Here is a 21621-nt window from a genome sequence, read left to right on the forward strand (position 1 = left end):
ATTGGATAGTGCATTGGTTGGATAGGGTAAATAGGTCAACCACATGTGCTCGCCTTGGCTTAATTCAGTTTAAGGTTCTTCATCGAACTCATTATAGTAAGGCCAGACTGTCTATGATCTACCCTAACATAAACGAAATATGTGATGTTGTTACACAGAAAAGGCAGACCTGACTTTATCTGAAACATTTGACAAAGATATTCAACCCAGTCTTAAAATGGCAATTTTTGGAATTCCAGGGGAGGGTATCTTAATGCTAATCCTTCTTGCTCGGAGAAGGATTTTGTTGGAGTGGAAATCGGAACATCCACCCAAAGCTTCGGCTCGGATGAGTGACCTTATGCTATTCCTTAAGTTAGAAAAGATAAAATACTCCATTAAAGGGTCAACCCAAAAATTCCATACAACATGGGACCCTTTAGTATTCTATTTCGAAAAGCTTAAGACCCTTCCCCAAAATTAAGCAGGAACTGTAATTTTATCCTTCATTGTTGGCCCTCCCCAGGGACACTCACACTCCCCTTGTGCTCCAAGCTCCCAGTCCAGGCACAGTCAGCTAATAGGACAGCTAGTGTCTAGTTACTAGCTAGCGCTAGGTACTTTAGCTTCACGTAAAGCTAGTAAAAGCTACTTAAAACTGAGGGGGGCTGTGTTGCTCCCATTCGGCCATCCCCCCGGTTAAAAATTAACAAATCGCGTACTGGTAAACACCAACACTCCCCGGGTGCTCCAAGCTCCCAGTCCAGGCAGAGTCAGCTAATAGGACAGCTAGCGTCTAGTTACTAGCTAGCGCTAGTTACTTTAGCAACAAGTAAAGCTATCTGTACATCAGGAAACTAAATTACTGAGAGTTGAGGCAGAGCAGGATGCCAGAGGTGCCAGGAGCCACACCCGGCAAGAAAACCACCTCGGTACTGTATTCTCTGTCGTGTCGTCTCTCACGAGGCTGTGTTCGGTATTGCTGCTTTGTGAGATAACCACGCCCCCTTTATTTGAATATAACATATGGCAATAAATGTGTCATTAGGAAATAAAAGACCCATGAAATAAATAAATGTGGCATTATGAAATAAAAGTCCCATGAAATAAATAAAAGTAGTCATTTTAAAAACATCCTTTTTGAAATAAAAACCTATTTATTTATGTATTGAACTATATTGACTTATTTATATATTTATATTTATTGCCTCATTTATATATTTCGGGATTTATTTCATTGCACTATTTATTTATTTCATAGGCATATTTATTTATTTATTTATGTATTTATTTATTTAATATTGACTTAATGTTATTACTGGCTGAACGTTGTCTCCCAATGGAACACGTCAGTTTTTACTTGCCTACTGTGGCTCTCACATCACTTTTGCCTGGATCATAACTGAAAGCAGAACTACAGTAAAGTTAATGAGTCATACAAAGTTAACCTATTCTTAATGTTGTGCTCTTTGAAACAGCTGTTCCAAGGCTGTTCAAGGGTAGCTCCTTTCTCATCTTAGAAGGGAGGGCCTTGCTTTAAAAAAAAAAAGTTTAATACATAAGTCCCTAACAGCAGTTATGAAAGTGAGTTATGAAAGTAACTTGTACAGGTAGTAGTAGTTATGAAACTATAATGTAACACAGTGAAACAAGAGAGTTGTTATGACATGATGTATTGCAAACCAAATGCCAAAATAACTAATCTGAGCTGATAAAAATAGCTGGAGGCACGTTATTAAAAACCCTGCCAAACAAGTCCTGTGTTGCATTCATTCATGTTTGTAATCTGCTCTTGAGCTTGGCTGGGATACATCTAGTTTAGTTTTTCCAGGGTCACTCTGACAAAAGGATCAAAGAGATTCATGTCTGGGTCAGATTACAGAGATCATCTGCAAAACACAGACTGCTGCCCACACTGGGTCTGTATTTACAGTTAAATTTTTTTTTTTTTTACAATTGATAACAGGTATTTCTCAATACTGAGTTTCAAAATTCAACAGCAGTTAATGTGGACTAAAGTGTGGATCACTATTCATTGCTTTGACACAAAATGCATTCAATGACTACATCTTTCCTATTGATAAATTGTTTTCTCATTCAAACTCTACCAACACCAAAACTCTGTGTATTTACACTCCATTTTGCATGTTTAAATTTTTTAAAATGCATTTTCAAAAACGTTACATTTATGTTCAAGGTTTCTTGTTGGAAGACAAATATTGCCAGTGTTCTGGTACAAGAGTTGATCCTGAGATGTGTATCAAGTGTTTTGGTTGCATTACTGCATTTTGGAGATTAACTGTTGTGCTGAGCTGCATGTTTGTAAAGAGAACTGTGGGTAGAGTGTTGAAAAAGTGAACTCAGTATGGAGAAATGTGTGTAACCAACTGTAAAAGATAATAATAACTGTACCAAACTGCTGAAAGTAACATTTTGGACTTAAGTGAAAGATAAAAGTAAAAATCCTTCACTTACTCATACTCACAAGTATTATAATAATATTTTCTGATTCCTGCTCTGAGCATTCAAGTGATTAATCATGTGATCACTTGAGAGCTGATCTTAAAGCTAGAGTGTAAATGAACGTCGGTTAAATTCAAGCCCTTGCCAAACAAGTTCACACAATCCTGATTAAGTCTATTACTGCCAGGTAAATCTCTCTGTATTTCGTAGTGTACAGAGTATTTACAGAGAATACAGAGAGTGTCTGTGGCGACATTCCTGCACTGGCGCACCGGTAATGATGCGTTGTTTTGTTTATTTTGTTTATTATGATTGTATAGTTTGTATTAATATGCTTTGGTAACGTTTTATGCAGTCATGCCAATAAAGCCACTTAAACTGAAATTGAACAGACTTGACGCAACTCTCTAGACTACAGCAACTAGGAGTAAAACCTAAGAAGCTCCAAAAAAAGTGTCTAATGCTCCAGATAAAAAAGAAACTTGGTGTTCAGAGGAAGGATTACAGTAAAAAAAAAAAAAAAAAAAAAAAAAAAAAAAAAGCAACTGACGGAGAGGACAAACAGGGATAACCGCTGGTGTAGCTTTAGCTTTTCCTTGTTGGAGAGACGGGACTGAGGGCAGACACCGATGTCCCGTTACTCCTCTTGGACAGGTTGGTAAAATATTTGGAGTAGGCTATGTAGCTATTACATTTACTTTACCTAAATAATGGATTATTGTCTTGGAACTGTGAAAATTTCTCTGTATTTTTGAACACAAGCTCATTAGGCATGCGTCAACAGTGTTTGTGTAATTACTCTCGCTGCCAGAAGGGGGGGGACAAAACTTCCGCACTCCAGCTTTAAAGGTACCTCTTACTTTTACAGGCTTTTATCCTGTCTCTGATAAAAGCCTGGTGCTCTGTTTTTGTTGAGGCCATTCTTGATTTTGTGGTAAGTTGTAGTATAGGCAATGTAATTGTGTGCAATGTATGATAGCCTGCTGTAAGTAGGAGTAAGTCACTTGATAAATGTCTTTTATTCCTCACTTTAAATGAAGAACTTATTTACTCGTAAATTGGCTATTAAGATCATTCTTAGAAGTTTAATCTCTGACATATACTGTATCATGGTGCCAAATAGTGCCTATTAACAACCTAACTGTTGTGTTGTTTGCTGGTGACCCTTTCTTACCTGTTGAAGTCAATAATGATGTCAGCTTTCTCAGTGGTGACCTCTCTGAACCTCAGAGGAGTCACTGCACTCCACACACCTAATGCCTCCTGGAGGACATGCCGTACTTTTCCCTCACTCATCTGCCAGGGGAAACGTACAATCCTATTGGACAGACAGACAGAGACACACACACACACACACACACACACACCCCAATGCGCTGTATTAGAGAGCACTCATGACAAAACATATTTGTATCCTATAACCTTGTTAAATTCCTGCAGAGGATGTGATTCTTGTCTAGGAGTTTCCATATCTATTGCAAACTTTCCAACATCATGTCATAAAATATTTGCAGCGTAAAGATCACAAAAATATTCACAAAATGTACCACCAAAAATAAACATTGCATGTACCTGTGACACGTGTGGATACAGGTATTCATGCGAAAGCCTTAAAGTTCATTAAGTAAATACAAGTCTAGAGTGTGGATCAGTAGTATTTAGTATAGGTTTTTGCTTTTACCAACAAACTACCAACACCTGTGGCAAAAGGGTACACCACCAATAATGAAAAAGTATGTGTCCAGGTTGAAGAAAGTAGAAAGTTACTGCATGCTAAGGTATAACAGTAGGTGTGACAGGAGAATTTGTTACAAGTACTTAAAATAACAAGAGAAAGTAGAAAAAGTGTAGTTGCTGCTGACAACTCTGACTATGACTTTACTGTTAATCCAATCCTAACTCTAATGTAACCTTAAACCCAAACCAACCTGACTCAGCCTTTGTGTTGACATAACATAGTCAGTAGATAGTGACAGCACTGGAATATCGTTCCTGTCCTGTCTCTGATAAAAGACTGGTGCTCTGTTTTTGTTGAGGCCATCCTTGTTTTTGTGGTATTATAGTTGTAGTATAGGCAATGCAATTGTGTGCAATGTATAATAGGAATTATGGGAAGTGTAGTGTTTTTTTGTGATCAAATATTTATTGATTTTATTATAACCATTAAAACATACACAGTGTGCAGGTGCAGCAAGACATTATAATTTAACAAACATAAGATATATATTGTATGTCCCCTTTTTCCCCATATGTCCCCATTGTTTCAACCCCATACGACACATGACAAGATTTCTAACCATATTACCCCACCCCCAACCTTATAACCTCAAAATAAAATAAAACATATCTAGGAGATTAAGGGGCAAAACAGAAAAAATAACATTGTTATATATTCAAACAAGTACCATAAGACAGCTCTGAACAATGCATGGCACATGCATATACACATGCACAGAGTCTGTTTTATTTGTTCTGTATCCTAAACCTGTTGTATGCATTTGTTGTTTTAACCTGAATTTAAAACCCTAACCAAGGACAGGAGGTGCAAATTAGCTTTATCTAGACCCCCTGTATACATTACATCTGTTGCATTGCTCCCTATGTAACAATGTTCATTGGTATTGTCACTGATAAACAAACAAATAAAAAAATGTTAAAACCCTCTCATTGCATACTAAAGATGCATTCTTCTTTTCCTTTCGGCTGTTCCCTTTCAGGGGTCGCCACAGCGAATCATGTACCTCCATCTAACCCTGTCCTCTGCATCCTCTTCACTCACGCCAATTAACTTCATGTCCTCTCTCACTACATCCATAAATCTCCTCTTTGGTCTTCCTCTAGACCTCCTGCCTGGCAGCTCCAACCTCAGCATCCTTCTACCAATATATTCACAGTCTCTCCTCTGAACACATCCAAACCACCTCAATCTGGCCTCTCTGACTTTATCTCCGAAACATCTAACATGAGCTGTCCCTCTGATGTACTCATTCCTGATCCTGTCCATCCTCGTCACTCCCAAAGAGAACCTCAACATCATAAGCTCTGCTACCTCCAGCTCTGCCTCTTGTCTTTTCTTCAGTGCCACTGTCTCTAAGCTGTACAACATCGCTGGTCTCACCACCGTCTTGAACACCTTTCCTTTCATTTTTGCTGATACTCTTTTATCACACAACACACCTGACACTTTTCTCCACCCGTTCCAGCCTGCTTGCACTCGCCTCTTCACCTCTTTTCCACAGTCTCCATTGCTCTGAACCGTTGACCCTAAGTACTTAAAGTCCTGCACCTTCTTCACCTCTGCTCCCTGTAACCTCACCGTTCCACCTGGGTCCCTCTCATTGACACACATGTATTCTGTCTTACTGTGGCTAAGCTTCATTCCTCTGTTTTCCAGAGCAGACCTCCATCTCTCTAGATTTTCCTCCACCTTCCTCTCACTACAAATCACAATGTCATCCGCAAACATCATAGTCCATGGAGATTCCTGTCTAACCTCATCTGTCAGCCTGTCCATCACCAGAGCAAACAAGAAGGGGCTCAGAGCCGATCCTTAATGCAGACCCACCTCCACCTTGAACTCCTCTGTCACACCTACAGCACACCTCACCACGGTCTTACAGCTCTCATACATGTCCTGCACCACTCTAACATACTTCTCTGCCACTCCAGACTTCCTCATACAATACCACAGCTCCTCTCTTGGCACCCTGTCATGTGCTTTCTCTAAATCTACAAAGACACAATGCAACTCCCTATGACCTTCTCTGTACTTCTCCATCAGCATCCTCAAAGCAAATACTGCATCTGTTGTACTCTTTCTAGGCATGAAACCATATTGCTGCTCACTAATGCTCACCTCTGCCCTTAGCCTAGCTTCCACTACTCTTTCCCACAACTTCATTGTATGGCTCATCAGCTTTATTCCTCTGTAGTTGCCACAGCTCTGCACATCTCCCTTGTTCTTAAAAATTGGCACCAGTACACTTCTCCTCCATTCCTCGGGCATCCTCTCACTCTCCAAGATCTTGTTAAACAAACTAGTCAGAAACTCTACTGCCACCTCTCCTAGACACTTCCATACCTCCACAGGTATGTCATCAGGACCAACTGCCTTTCCACTCTTCATCCTCTTCAACGTCCTCCTCACTTCCATCCATCCATTTTCTACCGCTTGGTCCCGTTAGGGGTCGCGGGTGACTGGAGCCTATCCCAGTGACTTTGGGCCTTAGGCAGGGTACACCCTGGACAGTGGCCAACTCGTCGCAGGGCTAACACAGACACAGACAAGGACAAACAACCATTCACTCTCACATTCATTCAATACGGGCAATTTAGAGTTATCAATTAACCTACACATGCATGTCTTTGGACGGTGGGAGGAAGCCGGAGAACCCGGAGAGAACCCACGGTAACACGGGGAGGACATGCAGACTCCACCCAGAGAGATTGTGTGATGTTGGTCTGGTCCGGGAATCGAACCCACGATCTCCTTATTGGGAGGCAGGAGCTTTAACCGCTCTGCCACCGTGCACCCCCTCCTCACTTCACTCTTGCTAATCTTTCTTACTTCCTGCTCCACACCAGTCACTTCTTCTACTCTTCGTTCCCTTTCATTTTCCTCATTCATCGACTCTTCAAAGTACTCCTTCCATCTTCCCATCACACTCCTGGCACCTGTCAATACATTACCATCCTTATCTTTAATCACCCTAACCTGCTGCACATCCTTCCCATCTCTATCTCTTTGTCTGGCCAACCTGTACAAATCCACCTCTCCCTCTTTAGTGTCCAACCTTGCATACAAGTCCTCATATGCTCTTTGTTTGGCCTTTGCCACCTCTACCTTCACCTTACGCTGCATCTCCCTGTACTCCTGTCTACTCTCTTCAGTCCTCTCAGTGTCCCACTTCTTCTTAGCTAACCTCTTTCTCTATATACACTCCTGCATTTCCTCGTTCCACCACCAAGTCTCCTTGTCCGCTTTCCTCTTTCCAGATGACACACCGAGTACCCTCCTACCTCTCCCTGATCACATTAGCTGTAGTGGTCCAGTCATCTGGGAGCACTTCCTGACCACCCAGAGTCTGTCTCAGCTCCTCCCTGAAAACTACACGACATTCTTCCTTTTTCAACTTCCACCACTTCGTCCTCTGCTCTGCCATTGTCCTCTTCATCTTCCTCACCACCAGAGACATTTTACACACTACCATCCTGTGTTGTCTGGCTACACTCTCCCCTACCACTACTTTACAGTCCCTGGTCTCTTTCAGATTACAATGTCTACACAAGATGTAGTCCACCTGAGTGCTTCTACCTCCGCTCGTATATGTCACCCTATGTTCCTGCCTCTTCTGGAAGAAAGTGTTCACTACAGCCATTTCCATCCTCTTTGCAAAGTCTACCACCATCTGTCCTTCTGCGTTCCTGTCCTGAAGACCAAACCTGCCCATCACATTCTCATCACCTCTGTTCCCTTCACCTACATGCCCATTGAGATCTGCACCAATCACCACTCTCTCACCTCTGGGGATGCTCTGCATCACTTCATCCAATTCACTCCAGAATTTCTCCTTCTCTTCTAACTCACATCCTACCTGTGGGGCATAACCACATTCCACCAACAAGCTGTAACAACACTGACATATTATCACCTTAGGGCTAATGTGTTAATTCAATTCAATTTAATTGCATTTATATAGCGCCAATTCATAACAGAAGTTATCTCATTTCACTGACGACCTGCTCTACCACTAAGCCACAGACCTTCCGATTGGTGGATGACCTGCTCTACCACTAAGCCACAGTCGCCCATCTCATTGCACTTTTCCTACAGAGCAGGTCTAGACCGTACTCTTTATAATATTATTTACAGAGACCCAACAAATCCCACCATGAGCAAGCACTGCCGACAGTGGCAAGAAAAAACTTCCTTTTAACAGGCAGAAACCTTGGGCAGAACCAGACTCAATGGTGGGCGTCCATCTGTCGCTGCCGTGTTAGATTTTCGGGGTAGAGGGAAGCACAATGCAAATTCTACAATATTAATAAAGTAATAATAATAGGAATGATATTCATAGGAATAATAATGATAATAATAGTAACAAAGCCAATAACAACAACTGTAGCAGCAGTTGTCGAGCTGGAACACAGGGGCAGCAGGTAGGCCAGAATCACAGATCCAGTCTCTGCTGCTCCGGAGGTAGAAAAGCCTACTGAAAGCGACAGAAGGAGAGAGGAGAGAGACGAGAAAGCACAAAACTATGGGAGAGAGATGTCGAGTTAGTAATATGCAGTAATGGGATAAAAATGCATACAGATGGAGAGGAGGAGAGAGGTGCATCATGGGAAGTCTCCCAGCAGTCTAGGCCTATAGCAGCATAACTATGGGATGGTTCAGGACTCACCCAAGTCAGCCCTAACTATAAGCTTTATCAAAGAGGAAAGTCTTAAGCCTACTCTTAAATGTGGCGATGGTGTCTGCCTCCTGAACCCAAATTGGGACCTGATTCCACAGGAGAGGAGCTTGATAACTGAAGGCTCTGGCTGCCATTCTACTTTTGGAGACTCAAGGAATCACAAGTAACCCTGCATCCTGGGAGCGCAGTGTTCTAGTGAGGTAATAAGGTGTTATGAGCTCTTTAAGATATGATGGTGCCAGACCATTAAGAGCATTGTAGTTGAGGAGAAGGATTTTAAATTCTATTCTGGATTTTACAGGAAGCCAGTGCAGAGAAGCCAATAGTGGTGAAATATTATCTCTTTTTCTAGTTCTTGTCAGTACACGTGCCACAGCATTCTGGATCAACTGGAGAGTCTTAAGGGACTTATTCAGGCAGCCGGATAATAAGGAATTGCAATAATCCAGCCTAAAAATAACAAATGCATGGACTAGTTTTTCTGCATCATTTTGAGACATGATGTGCCTGATTTGTGCAATGTTACGTAGGTGAAAAAAGGCAGTCCTTGAAGTTTTTTCATATGGGAGTTAAAGGATAAATCCTGATCAAAGATAACTCTGAGGTTTCTTATGGTGGTGCTGGAGGCCAGGGCAATGCCATCTAGAGCACCTATATGTTTAGATAATGTGTCTCGGAGGTGTTTGGGGCCAAGTACAATAACTTCAGTTTTGTCATAGTTTAACATCAGAAAATTGCAGGTCCTCTAGGTTTTTATGTCCTTAAGGCATGCTTGAAGTTTAGCTAACTGGTTAGTTTCATCTGGCTTGATCGATAGATATAATTAGGTATCATCTGCATAACAATGAAAGTTTATGGAGTGTTTCCTAATGATATTGCCTAAAGCAAGCATATATAAGGTGAATAGAATCGGTCCAAGTACAGAACCATGTGGGACTCCGTGACTAACTTTGGCGTGCACGGAGGACTTAGCTTCCTTAGTGCATTTCCTTTAATGCCAATTGAATGTTCCAGTCTCCTGTAATAGGATGTGATGGTCAACGGTGTCGATTGCAGCACTAAGATCTAACAAGACAAGTACAGAGACAAGTCCATTGTCTGATGCAATCAAAAGGTCATTTGTAATTTTCACCAGTGCTGTCTCTGTGCTATGATGCACTCTAAATCCTGACTGAAAATCCTCAAATAAACTATTGTTATTTAGAAAGTCACACAACTGACTGACAACTGCTTTCTCAAGGATCTTAGAGAGAAAGGGAAGGTTAGATATATGTCTATAGTTGGCTAAAACCCCTGGATCAACCCCTGGATTACAGCTACTTTAAAGGATTATGGGACATAGCCTGTTAATAAAGACAGATTGATCATATCCAGTAAAGAAGCGCTAACTAAGGGTAAAACGTATTTAAGCAGCCTAGTTGGAATGGGATCTAAGAGACAGGTTGGTGGCATAGATGAATTAATCACTGAAGTTAGTTGAAGAAGGTCAATAGGAGCAATGCAGTAAAAATATATATCAGGTTTTAGAGTTGTTTCTAAGGTTCCTCTGTTTGAGCATAAATCGGTACTGGTTGGGGGCAGAACGTGATGAATTTTTCTCTAATAGAGGGCTATAGGAATATATGACTCAATAGAGCTGTAATTCTCTGTCAGCCTGGCTACAGTGCTGAAAAGAAACTTGGGGTTGTTTTTATTTTCCTCCTCTTAATGATGAGTAGTAGGCTGCTCTGGCATTACGGAGGGCTTTCCTACAAGTTTTAAGACTATCTTGCCAAAGTAAACGAGATTCTTCCAGGTTGTTGGAACGCCATTTCCTTTCAAGTTTTTGCGATGTTTGCTTTAATTTGCGGGTTTGGGGGTTATACCATGGTGCTAACCTTCTTTGTTTTATTATCTTTTTCTCTCTTTTTTAGAGGGGCGATAGAGTCGAGTGTCGTTCGCAGTGAGCCTGCAGCACTATAAACAAGATGATCAAGCAAACAGCAAATAGTTGCCTATTTACACATCCAGCAGACATGGAGTATTCATTTGGAGTCATGTTTCTGGCCACCTAGCAAATGTAAGTCCAATACTTACCCTTCTATTGGCTCTGTTTTAGTCTCTACCAACTACTGAGAAAAATATATGGCTCTTTAGCTGCTAAATGCTCCTCTGTGTTCACCAGCTAGCTACTAACCGTGTCTGTCTGCTGTTCATTGCTGACCAGGTAGTGTACATTGGGTTTTTAGAGCTTTTTCTCTGAAAACAGCTGCCTGCTGTTGCTGGAATGAGGTGATGAAAATGCTGAGACTGAACTAAATCAGTAAAGTTGTGGGATGTAAAACCAAAACAAAGAGCTGAAAGACGCTAAACAGTCCATAGAGCTGAGGGGAACTGCAAAGTCAAGTGATAACTCTGTGGGTTTGTCACTACCAATGACCCCTTTCACATGGGGACTGCCCATTGTTCCAACGGCCCATTTTTCTGAAGCCCCAATAGTCCGAAAAATGTTCCATTGGACCCAAGGCCTATTTGTCTGACAGCCTGTTATCCCGAAAATGCCCATTGCTCCCAATGTATTCTCATACAACAGTTCGTAGATATCTTACGAAAAGTAATGCACCATTTTTCATGCATAATCCTACAAATGTCCAGCAACAGGCGTACTGGACATTTGTCGTCATGCTAACAATAAATATGTGGTTAACGTTGTGAAACGGTGTAGTTTGGTTAGGTTTAGGCACCAAAACTACTTGGTTAGGTTTAGGAAAAGCTCACGGTTATGGTTAAAATAAGTAAGTTACGTTAGTAACTCGCAGTAAGTCACGTGAAGTAAATCATGTGACTTAACTTACGTAGGTTACGTAACTTACATACCTAACTTAACTTACATACGTAACTTAAAATAAGTAAGCGTAACTTAAAATAACAATGTTGAATTTTGGTTCGATCAGGAAATGTTTGAGTTGTGATACACGTCCACAGGCAGGGAGCAGTGTGCACATATAATCTATAGGTGCGTTCTTTAGAAAAATTTGATGATTAAACATTTGCATCAGACAAAAACTCTGGCTCCATGTGGCTTGCAAGCTTTCTGAATCTTGCTCCTCAGTATAAATACTGGTTTGAAAAAAGAGATCATTTTTGGTTTCACTTTGGTGCGTATACCCATTCGTTTTTAATAGATCAGCCAGCCAGTTCATTCCATCGGCTGTTGATCACTGTAGGGTTGTAAATCATTCTCTTGTGCCTCACACATTGCACGAGCCAAGAATTAAAACTCCCTTATATCTAATAACTAATATCAAACATGTTCAATTTTGTTGGAACAGTCAAGATGACACAAAGACTGTAGGCTATTAAGACAGCTCTGACTGAGTTTTTGATCAGCATGCATCTAAAAACTCGAGTGACAGGGGCGCACACCAACTGAAAACTCTCATGATTTTATTCCGACATTGTAAATTTGTCTGCAACAGTAAAATTTCTTGAAATGTCGTTTGGTGTAAGGCCAGAAAGATTCAACACCATGGACAGGTCCATCAGTCACTGAACTAACAATGAGCGTTTGTTTTGAGGATAACGGGCTGTTGGACAAATGGACTTTCCAGTGGGACATTTTTTGGACGGTTGGGGTTTCGGAACAATGGCATGGCACCTTTCACATTACACAGTCATTTGTTTCATTGTTAATATAAAAATATTGATTACAGCAGCTTTTAGTGTTTCAGGTTGGATTTATTCTTTTAAGATTAGAAAAAGTCATCCTCTCTAAAAGACTCATATTTGAGCTGTTTGTGTTCTGTAAGCTGAATGCATAAGTGACATAGTGAGTGGATGTGCCTATAGTTTATTCTAGCTTGTTTTGCTTTGAGTAGAATAGCAGTCTCACAAAGTTTGTCTTCAAGTCACTGTTTATTTTCTTCATACTGAAAAAGAAAATTCAAATTTCAAATTATTATTATTGAGTTTTTACTGCCTACTTTGGGATGCTCTTCCAAACAGATGCTGTACATGCTCAGTTACACTGGTAAAGCCTACAAAGCACAATCTTGTTTCTCCCGACTGCAATTACTCTCATTCTGTGGGAATCACTGTATATTTGTTAAGCTCTAAGCTGCTCCCAATAACCAAGCATAGGCTGCTATAAGTTGTGTCTCTAAGAGAGACAGTGGAATATGTTGCACATGTTGTCTGCCAATAATTATTTTAAGAAAAAATGCAATTGTTTATTTATATAGCGCCAATTCATAACAGAAATTATCTGGTAAATGGACTGTACTTATATAGGGCCTTTCTAGTCTTTCTGACTACTCAAAGCGCTTTAACTACATATCACATTCACCCACTGATGGCAGGTGCCAACTGCTCATCAGTTGAAAGAAACATAATCATTCACACACACCCACATTAAGCAATTCAGGGTTCAGTGCCCAAGGACACTTCAACATGTAGGTTGGGATCGAACCGCTGACCCTCCGATTGGTGAATGACCTGCTCTATCACTAAGCCACAGTCGCCCATCTCATTGCACTTTTCCTATAGAGCAGGTCTAGACCGTACTCTTTATAATATTATTTACAGAGACCCAACAAATCCCACCATGAGCAAGCACTGCCGACAGTGGCAAGAAAAAACTTCCTTTTAACAGGCAGAAACCTTGGGCAGAACCAGACTCAATGGTGGGCGGCCAGCCGGCGCTGCCGTGAGAGAGATACTTTCTCATCTCATTTTAATACTTAATGTACAATGTTGGTAAGAATAGTTAAATAAATAATTCTACACAATGAATAGAAGGTTTCATATAGACACCATGATCGGTATCGGCTAATACTACTTCCAGTTGATCTGTGATCAGCCCCAAAAATCCTCATTGGAGCACCCTTAGTTTTTGAACACCTTGACCTTTGTGGGAATGCTGCTAAATGTTTGCTAAATCTCCGCCAGGGATCGAGAAGTGTGGCAAACTTCTCTGTGGAGTTCAGGACGCTGGCGGCCGACGCTAAGTGGAACAATGAGGCTTTGCAGGGGATGTTTTTGAATGGATTAAATGAACAATTAAAAGGATGAATTGGCATCTTGTGTTGAGCCCTCTGATTTAAACTCTTGTTTCCCTGTCTGTCAGGCTGGATTACCTGCGTGAACGACGCAAGGAAAGAACTGCGTGTCCCCCTCCTCCATTCACTCCCCCGCTCTTCCCCGTCAACTCTTCTTCTGTATTTCAGGTCTCTCCTCCTCTTCCCTTGGTGGAGGAGCCCATGCAGTTGGGTCAAGCTCATCTCATTCCCATGGAACAGCTTTGATCCTTTGTCATATCAGTGACCTCAGGACATTTGCTGGTATGATGTTCAAGTGAGCTACAGTATGCACAGGTTGCTCTAGCCTTTGGAAAGAGTTCTGAAGATGCCGTGGATTCAACAGTTTTGTTTGCTCCATGTAGAATTGTTGTCATGTGTCAGGTATGGACTTACAGGGCTATCTTTGCTGACTGGAAGATGAGATGGAAATCTCTTTTCTGGGTTGACACCAAGCTTCAGTTTGCAATCAAAATGAGAGCATAAGCAAGTCTTGGTTCCTGTAGACATGCCGTTTAAAGCGTCTTGAGTGTTCTGTGGGCAGCTTTTCAAGGAGACGATCCACATGAGAGCCACAGAGAAGTTCTGCATGTCCTTGATCTTCCATGGTGCTAAGCAGACCAACATGTGCTTGTACACAAAGAGCAGTTATCAGCAAGTTATTAGCAGCAAGTTATCAAGAGCATGACCATCACCTACTCTGATAGGAGGAAGCTCCATTATGTTCCTGAGCTCCTTCAATGCCAGTTGTCTAGGTTGCCCATAATGTTCATCAAGAGCCTTAATGGCTTGGGTGTATGGGTTAGAAATATAGGAGAAAGCAAGAGCTAGTCACTTGGCTTGGTCCACTTTCAGATGATATCTAAAATGCTCTGTCTCATTAGGACGGTGTAGTCCCTCATTCGTCCAGGAGTGTTCTATCGTAGAAAAGGTTTCAGTCGTAGTCATCTGGACACCGGAAGTCATTCTCAATTGTGAAAAAAATTGGACGGGAACTGGAAATTTAAGCTACTCTGAGTTACATAAGCCCTGCCCTCAGGAAGGAATCTGCCTGAGTATCTGTTAATAGCTAGTTTCACTTGAAACTGACCTAATAGTTTACAAGATGGCCCAGTAATCAGTAATCAGGCCTATTGTTTTCTGGCTGCATCTACTTCATCACTGTTAAGTGCCTGATTAGCATGTGATAGGCGTGACCAAGGTGATAATACACTCTGATAGACTTTGGGCAGATTAAATCTCAGACCACCATTTCTGTTCAAAGAGGGGTTCTCTTTTTTCACAAAAATGGCTTCCTTGACTCCCCGTTCAAACCAACTCTTCTCTCTACTTAGAATCTTCACCTCGCTGTCATCAAATGTGTGGTTTGTAGCTTTTCTTAATTTTTGTCACAGAAAAGTTCAAATTATTGACCAAATTATCACATAGAGACGAGGAAGACAAATTAGAATTAGAATGTGTCCCGACAAATTTGTATATCTCGCAATAAACCTGTCAGATCTGTGTGCACAAATGGAGTGTCTTTTGACTAATTTTATACCAGGTACATGTTTGGTCACCCAAGAAACATTGAAAAAAATACAAAAGTGATCTGAAATCCAACATCTAGTGTGCACTTTGGGGTTATATCAAAGCCTTTAGAAATAACCAGGTGAAGAGCATGACCCTGATTGAGTAGGCCTGGCAGTATGAACTCAAAGGCTGATAACATAGTAAACTGGTTAGTCAAACTGTCTTCAGTGTTATCAATATGAATGTTAAAATCACCAGAGCTAAGGATTGAGTCATATTCAACAGTAATTTTCGATAAAAGCTCACCAAATTCAGATAAGGTTTTTTTAAGCCTTGGAGGGTGGTAAACTGTAGGCACTAGACAGGGATATACAGATCTGATCACCAGAGCTAAATACTCAAAAATACCAAATGAGATGTTTTTACATGAAAAATTAGATGGTGAAGCTTCAATTAGTTCTTTGCTACCAGTTTCATCAAGCCAATTCTCAGTAAGGAGAATACAATCAAGCCTATGAGATTGTATAATATCATTAACAATGAAAGTTTATTAGTGAGGGATCTGACATTGAGGAGTGCCATCTTTAAGGAGTTTGCAGAATAAGTAGAATTATCAGCTGTGGCAGAGTCAGGCCTAGGATGGCTAGAGTTTTTCACAAGAAAGAGATGGTTCTGGAGCTAGAGTTGCTGCACAGAAATCTGCACCTTTTGGAAATAACGTTAAAATGTAACTTTACAATTTCCTTCAGCACAATCTCCACTCATTAGCGATGAAGGTGACGTTGATAGAGCAACCCGAGGAGCAAAGTAGTTGGACAGCTTCAAGTCAGTGGAATCATCCTGGGAATCATTGACGCAACTGGCCAAGGGGAAGGGAGCGTCTATTCTTGCCCTTAACCACTGAGGCCCAGGTGGAACAGCCAGGAGATGGATCGACTGTATCAGGGTGTTTACCTTCACTGGTAGACTGGTGGACTCGGCCGCTCCAGCGATGCTAGCCAGGAGCCAAGGTCACTCTTCCGCTGGAGAAGGACCGAGATGAGCTGCTCGATGGAGTCTTACTCACCCTTGATCTCTGAGATAAACGAGGAGGTGACCATACTTTGATGTATACCCTCAGTTTCTCCAGGAATGACACCAGCCAGGAGGTAAGCACCCAGGGATAATGAGGACAGAAAAGACTGAAAGTTCATAAAAGTGCTAAAAGCTTAAAATCCTCAATGCAAGCAACCGACTAGCCTAGCCACCAGGCTAAAAACAAGCCTAGCTAAGCTAGCAGCAGTCAAGGCTGTCTAGTAAACTACATCCAGCCAACTTATGATCCGCCAGATGACTAAAATATTTTACCTTGTTAAAACATGTAGGTAAACACAGCCAGGATCTAAAAATGTAGCGTAAAATTGTGGTTTAAAAACTGCATAAAAATGTCAAATTATGAGTTTCTGGCAGACAAACAACGCAGACGCATGTGTAACACCTGATGTGTGAGGTGAGCTTTGACCATGTCATGTCTTGTGTTCCTCTTGTGTATCATCCTGCAACCCATGTGTGTCTGTTGTATGCATTCTGTTTGACACGCAGCACCTCCAGTTCCAGGATATTGGACTTCATAATCCTCTAGATGAGCAGGGGGTTCAGTTTCAGAACCAGGGGCCTCATTTATAAAACTGTGCAGAGGATTCACGTCAAAAGGTTACGTACGGGCAAAACGCAGAAAGTGCTTACGCACAAAAATATTCTGATTCATAACAGTGCGCACGCACGTCCCACACTGATTTCCCTTCATAAAAATCACAATCCACTCGAAATTTGGCGCACGTGAGCAAGCTTCTTGTCCCACCCTTTTAACGCCCATAGTTGCCTATAAATGGTCAGTGAAATGCATCTAATTAATACTGACTGCATGAAGACAATGAGGGCAAATTCTGACCAAAGTTTAAGAAAAAAAAAGAAATTTCACCCAGGCTCAGAAGGTCGGACCCTCTACGAAATAAAGAAGTGGTCCAACGTAAAAGTAGAGGCTAAAGGGCACATAGCCTTACACAGAGAGAGTGTTTGCGCCACAGACAGGGAAAAGGGGACACCGGAGCATGACCCGCTCGATAAGCGACAGGAATTATGGGAGAATCCCTCCTGAGTGGAGTAGTGCCAGAGGTGGAGGGGGACACATATACAAGATGCACTGGATAACCCAGGTAGTAATTTGTATTCCCTCGTTTGAAAAGAGAGTAAACTGAATGCATTCAAGTTGTGTTTAAACATTTACACAAACAAATGAGACATTTTCTATTGTTTTTAGTCGCTACGTGTTCCAGCAGGGTCGATGGTTCTGCAGCTGAGCATGAGCATCGACTCAATTAACGAGGTTGCCAAGGAGTTAAGAAATAAGACTTGTTTGATGCGACATAAGCTGTACACTGAAATATCTAAATATCTGTTTTAATAAATTTACCTTGATAGTAACATGTGATAATATATGAAACTATGCACTTGTATCTGCCCGACTAAGGCATCAAAAACACCATTTTTCCTACTGTTCACCTTATTATTTATGATAATAAATTTCATAATATTAACATTTTGTGTTACAGATCCAGTTAAATGTAATATCCACTTAAACTGTACAATATTTGAGGGGTTCTTTTGCAAAAACAGATATCTCCGTTTGTATTTATGTTTTTTACTGTGTACCCCAGGGAATATCAAACTGATGTTTGTTTATTCATTTTAAGAATGACATCTGTTTTTGCATATTAATTCTTACCAGAACTGCTGCCCCAGTCGAAAGTGCTGCGAAGGTGTGAGAGGGAGTGCAGTCTTTAAATAAGGAGTGATCAGGTGAACTTAATCAGGTAAATGAAAGGTGACAAAGAGTAAACACAAGAGCCAATTAGTGATGATGAAAGGAGAGGAAAGGAAGTGAGGTAAAGGAAGGGAGGTAGGTGAGGAAAGGAAGTGGAAAAATTAAAGAAAATAGTGATCTTTAAGGTCCATATCAGACTAAAGCCATCAGCTTTCTTTTGTTCCAGCAAGTGCTCTCAGATAAAATGTATTTGTTTTTCTGGAGGGGATGACGCTGTCTATTAACTGTGACTGGAGAAGGCAGGACAGGCTGAGCTGAACAGAGCTGTTGATTTGTCTTGTAGTTTAAAATAAAGGATTGGAGGTATTGGAAACTTGAGTTACAAACAGTTCCACTGACTAAATAAATTCATTTTAAAGTTTACTAGAAAGATAAAGAAACTAAAGTCAGTATCCTTCCGCAGAGACAATAGCCCAACCGATCCTGCATTTTTGAGGCCATTATTATTATTTGGGAGTTTAAAAAATCTGATAATGATATATTAGCCAATATTTTAAAAATGTTTAACCAAAGACATAACATAAACAAACAATCTTCATACATACAGACCTCTTAGATTTTGCATTTTTCTAAATATATAATCTTCATTGATTTTACATCCATCAAAAGATTAAGCAGTGCATTTATGATTAAAAGACAGTGACAAAAGCAGTGGTAAACCGATTGTCTGAATAAACCAATGTACAGAATATTTGTGTTTCTTACTTGTAAGTGAGGTCTGTCTTCTCCCAGCGCCCTCCAAACAGCGCAAATCGCTTCCTGCGCTGCTGTCTACTCAGGCCTCCCTTCTTCTTTAGGTTGTAGTACGATAGGCCGACCTGCGTTAAAGTGGGATAGTCTGGGACTCCACAGCGAGGACATTTCCAGAATTCTGTGTCATTTTTGGATGTCAGTACAGACTTCATATGGTACCCTTTATTTAACGTGTCATGTCTTCCCCTCTTCTTCAGACCACCGTGACTGTTGCTGTCAGGCCATCCCTGCAAACAAATGCACAGTCATTGAGGTCTCATACAGAGACACAGTCTTTATTAGCCATGAAAAATAATAAAAATAATATATATTTTCCAACTGTGCATTGCTTATATGCCATCAGCTATACCGCAGACCAGGCTTTCTACAGGTTGCAGCCTGCTTTTGACAACCTCCAGAACTCTCTTATTTAAAGTTTGTTCTAAGCTCCAAAAAGACAAAATGTACACATTTTACAAGAGAACAAACTTTTGATGTTCCTGCTCTGATCTATGCTCTCAATTGGAATGTAATTGATACAGTACAATCAGTAGGCGATTTGAGTCTCGTAGTGGAGCTTCACATTGCCGCTTTTAGTAATCGCCACGGTCTGGGAACACATGAGACACGCTGGTTCTGAACTGCCTGTGGGAAGACTGAACATAGAGTCTGTCCATTCTTGATTAAAAGCTCTGTTTTCGCTGTCTACTTCTCTCCTTTTAGAGCACACTATGTGAAATTATTTCTCGACTCGTCTCGTCACTACTCTTCCTGTGTGTCTGTGTGTGTGTGTTTCTCACTCACTGACTCGACTCACGATGGTTATGCACAGATTTGATTGGCTGAGTAGCATCACGTGAGATGATTTACAAAGCATTCAATTAGTCTGTGAGTTTCCTGGGCCGCTAAACCAGTGCCTTAAAGGCTAGAAAAGCTGCACTCATCAAAATAGAAACGTGCCGTCAAAATTTTATAATCTCTACAATTGATCAATATTCTCTACAGCAGACGGTGGGGGGAAGAGAAAGTACGGCAGCAGCATGACAGGCTGGGTCAGAAATGAACAGAGCTTGGAGCAAAAGTGCCCTTGAATGCTTATAAACTTTTTTTTGGTGTTCTACCTTGTTATTTTGTCAAATAAAACAAATCTTTGTGCTGCAAATTGAGTGTTTATTTGACAGTAGGTTTATTTGACAGGTTTAGTAAATGCCCCTAAAAATCTGTTCAAGGGGCAAAAAATAGGTTACCTTCTGAAAAAAAAGGCATAGACTCACGATGGACAGTTATCTGTGCAGACTCACAGTGTTCTCCTGTAATTCAGTTATAGGACAGTATAGAATAAAAATCAATGCAGCCAGAGATATAGTCTTTTTTATTCCACGCATTCTTCTTCCTTGCCAAAACATTACCCACAATGCAACTCGTCCACTGACAGTTCAGTCAGAGATTCGGGTGTGTTATGGTAGTAGCGGCTCATGTAGCCTCGAGCCTCTTGTATCAGGCATGAGGAGCGGCTTACAGAGGTCTGGTAAATTGACAATAATTTTTTTGATAAATTGATAAATTGTTTAATCTATAAAGCATGTACCATTCTGCTCCACTTGATCAGTATCAAGGCCGATGGGGCCATTACACTTTTTTTCAGCAGTGTCACTTTAAAATGTATTGTTTCCACTATCAGTTACATTACATGAAGTCTGCCAACTCAGTTTTAGCACCATAGCAATGGCTGGGCTCATGTTACCTTACATAAAAAATATCACAATGAGTCTGATGCTGTGAACTATTCAGATTTAATATTTAAAAGTTAAAATAAAAAAAACAGAGCACTGGTATCTGAGCTGACATATCAGAATCAGTATCAGGCGAGAAAAAGTCCGGTCCAATCACCCCTAGCCCAAAGTGACATCTTTAATTTGCTTGTTTTGTCTGACCAACAGTCCAAAATTTCAGCTCGCAGATCCATCCGATGACAGCACTCTATGAGTGTCGTACGGTGCTGTGCGGCCGTCACGCTCCTTCCTCACTCTTTGGTTTCTTTTTTGCTGATTTGACGGTTTGAAGTCAGCAAGGTCAGCTGCCCCGTTAGCCTCTGATGGTACAGTTCAGTAGCTGAACCAATATACACACTACTGTGGCTGAGCTCCAGCAAGAGGGTGGAAATTATAGATACTACGGTCTAGACCTGCTCTATAGGAAACGTGCAATGAGATAACTTATGTTTTGAATTGGCGCTATATAAATAAAACTGAATTGAAATTATTAGGGGAGAACTGTCATGGGGCTGGTGCATCCTCATCTTGTATTACTAATAGTCACATCATTGAGATAAATGTCATTACTTTTAAAAAGGTCTATTTTTCCCAAGGTCAACAAGAAACAGACAAATATCTGACAAACATATTCTATCATCAGATTCATCAGTTGTTGGAAAATTGAGGACTCTTCATTTTCTATAACAAAACATGGAAATTGTTACAGCAAGTCATTCTGGAAAACATGTTTGTATTGTTTTCTAATATCAGACCACCTACAGTTTCAGTGCTTTGAGCTACTGTAGTAAAGTAATTGTCAGAATGAACTTACAATATATGAACGACAC

At 40.9% G+C, this 21621-nt stretch overlaps 1 protein-coding gene across 1 annotated transcript in view; it reads right to left on the minus strand.

Moving 5' to 3' along the window:
* The window catches only part of LOC122865782 (stromelysin-3-like), a 45769-nt gene that overhangs the window by 17889 nt on the left and 6259 nt on the right, over window positions 1-21621 (minus strand). The window contains exons 2-3 of the mRNA XM_044174641.1: window positions 18993-19267; window positions 3617-3760 (exon numbers count right to left, since the gene is read on the minus strand). Of these exons, the coding sequence (XP_044030576.1) occupies window positions 3617-3760; window positions 18993-19267 (419 nt within the window). The remainder of the gene's footprint in view (window positions 1-3616; window positions 3761-18992; window positions 19268-21621) is intronic.

This window comes from Siniperca chuatsi, linkage group LG18, assembly GCF_020085105.1.
Source record: "Siniperca chuatsi isolate FFG_IHB_CAS linkage group LG18, ASM2008510v1, whole genome shotgun sequence".
Lineage (NCBI taxonomy): Eukaryota > Metazoa > Chordata > Actinopteri > Centrarchiformes > Sinipercidae > Siniperca > Siniperca chuatsi.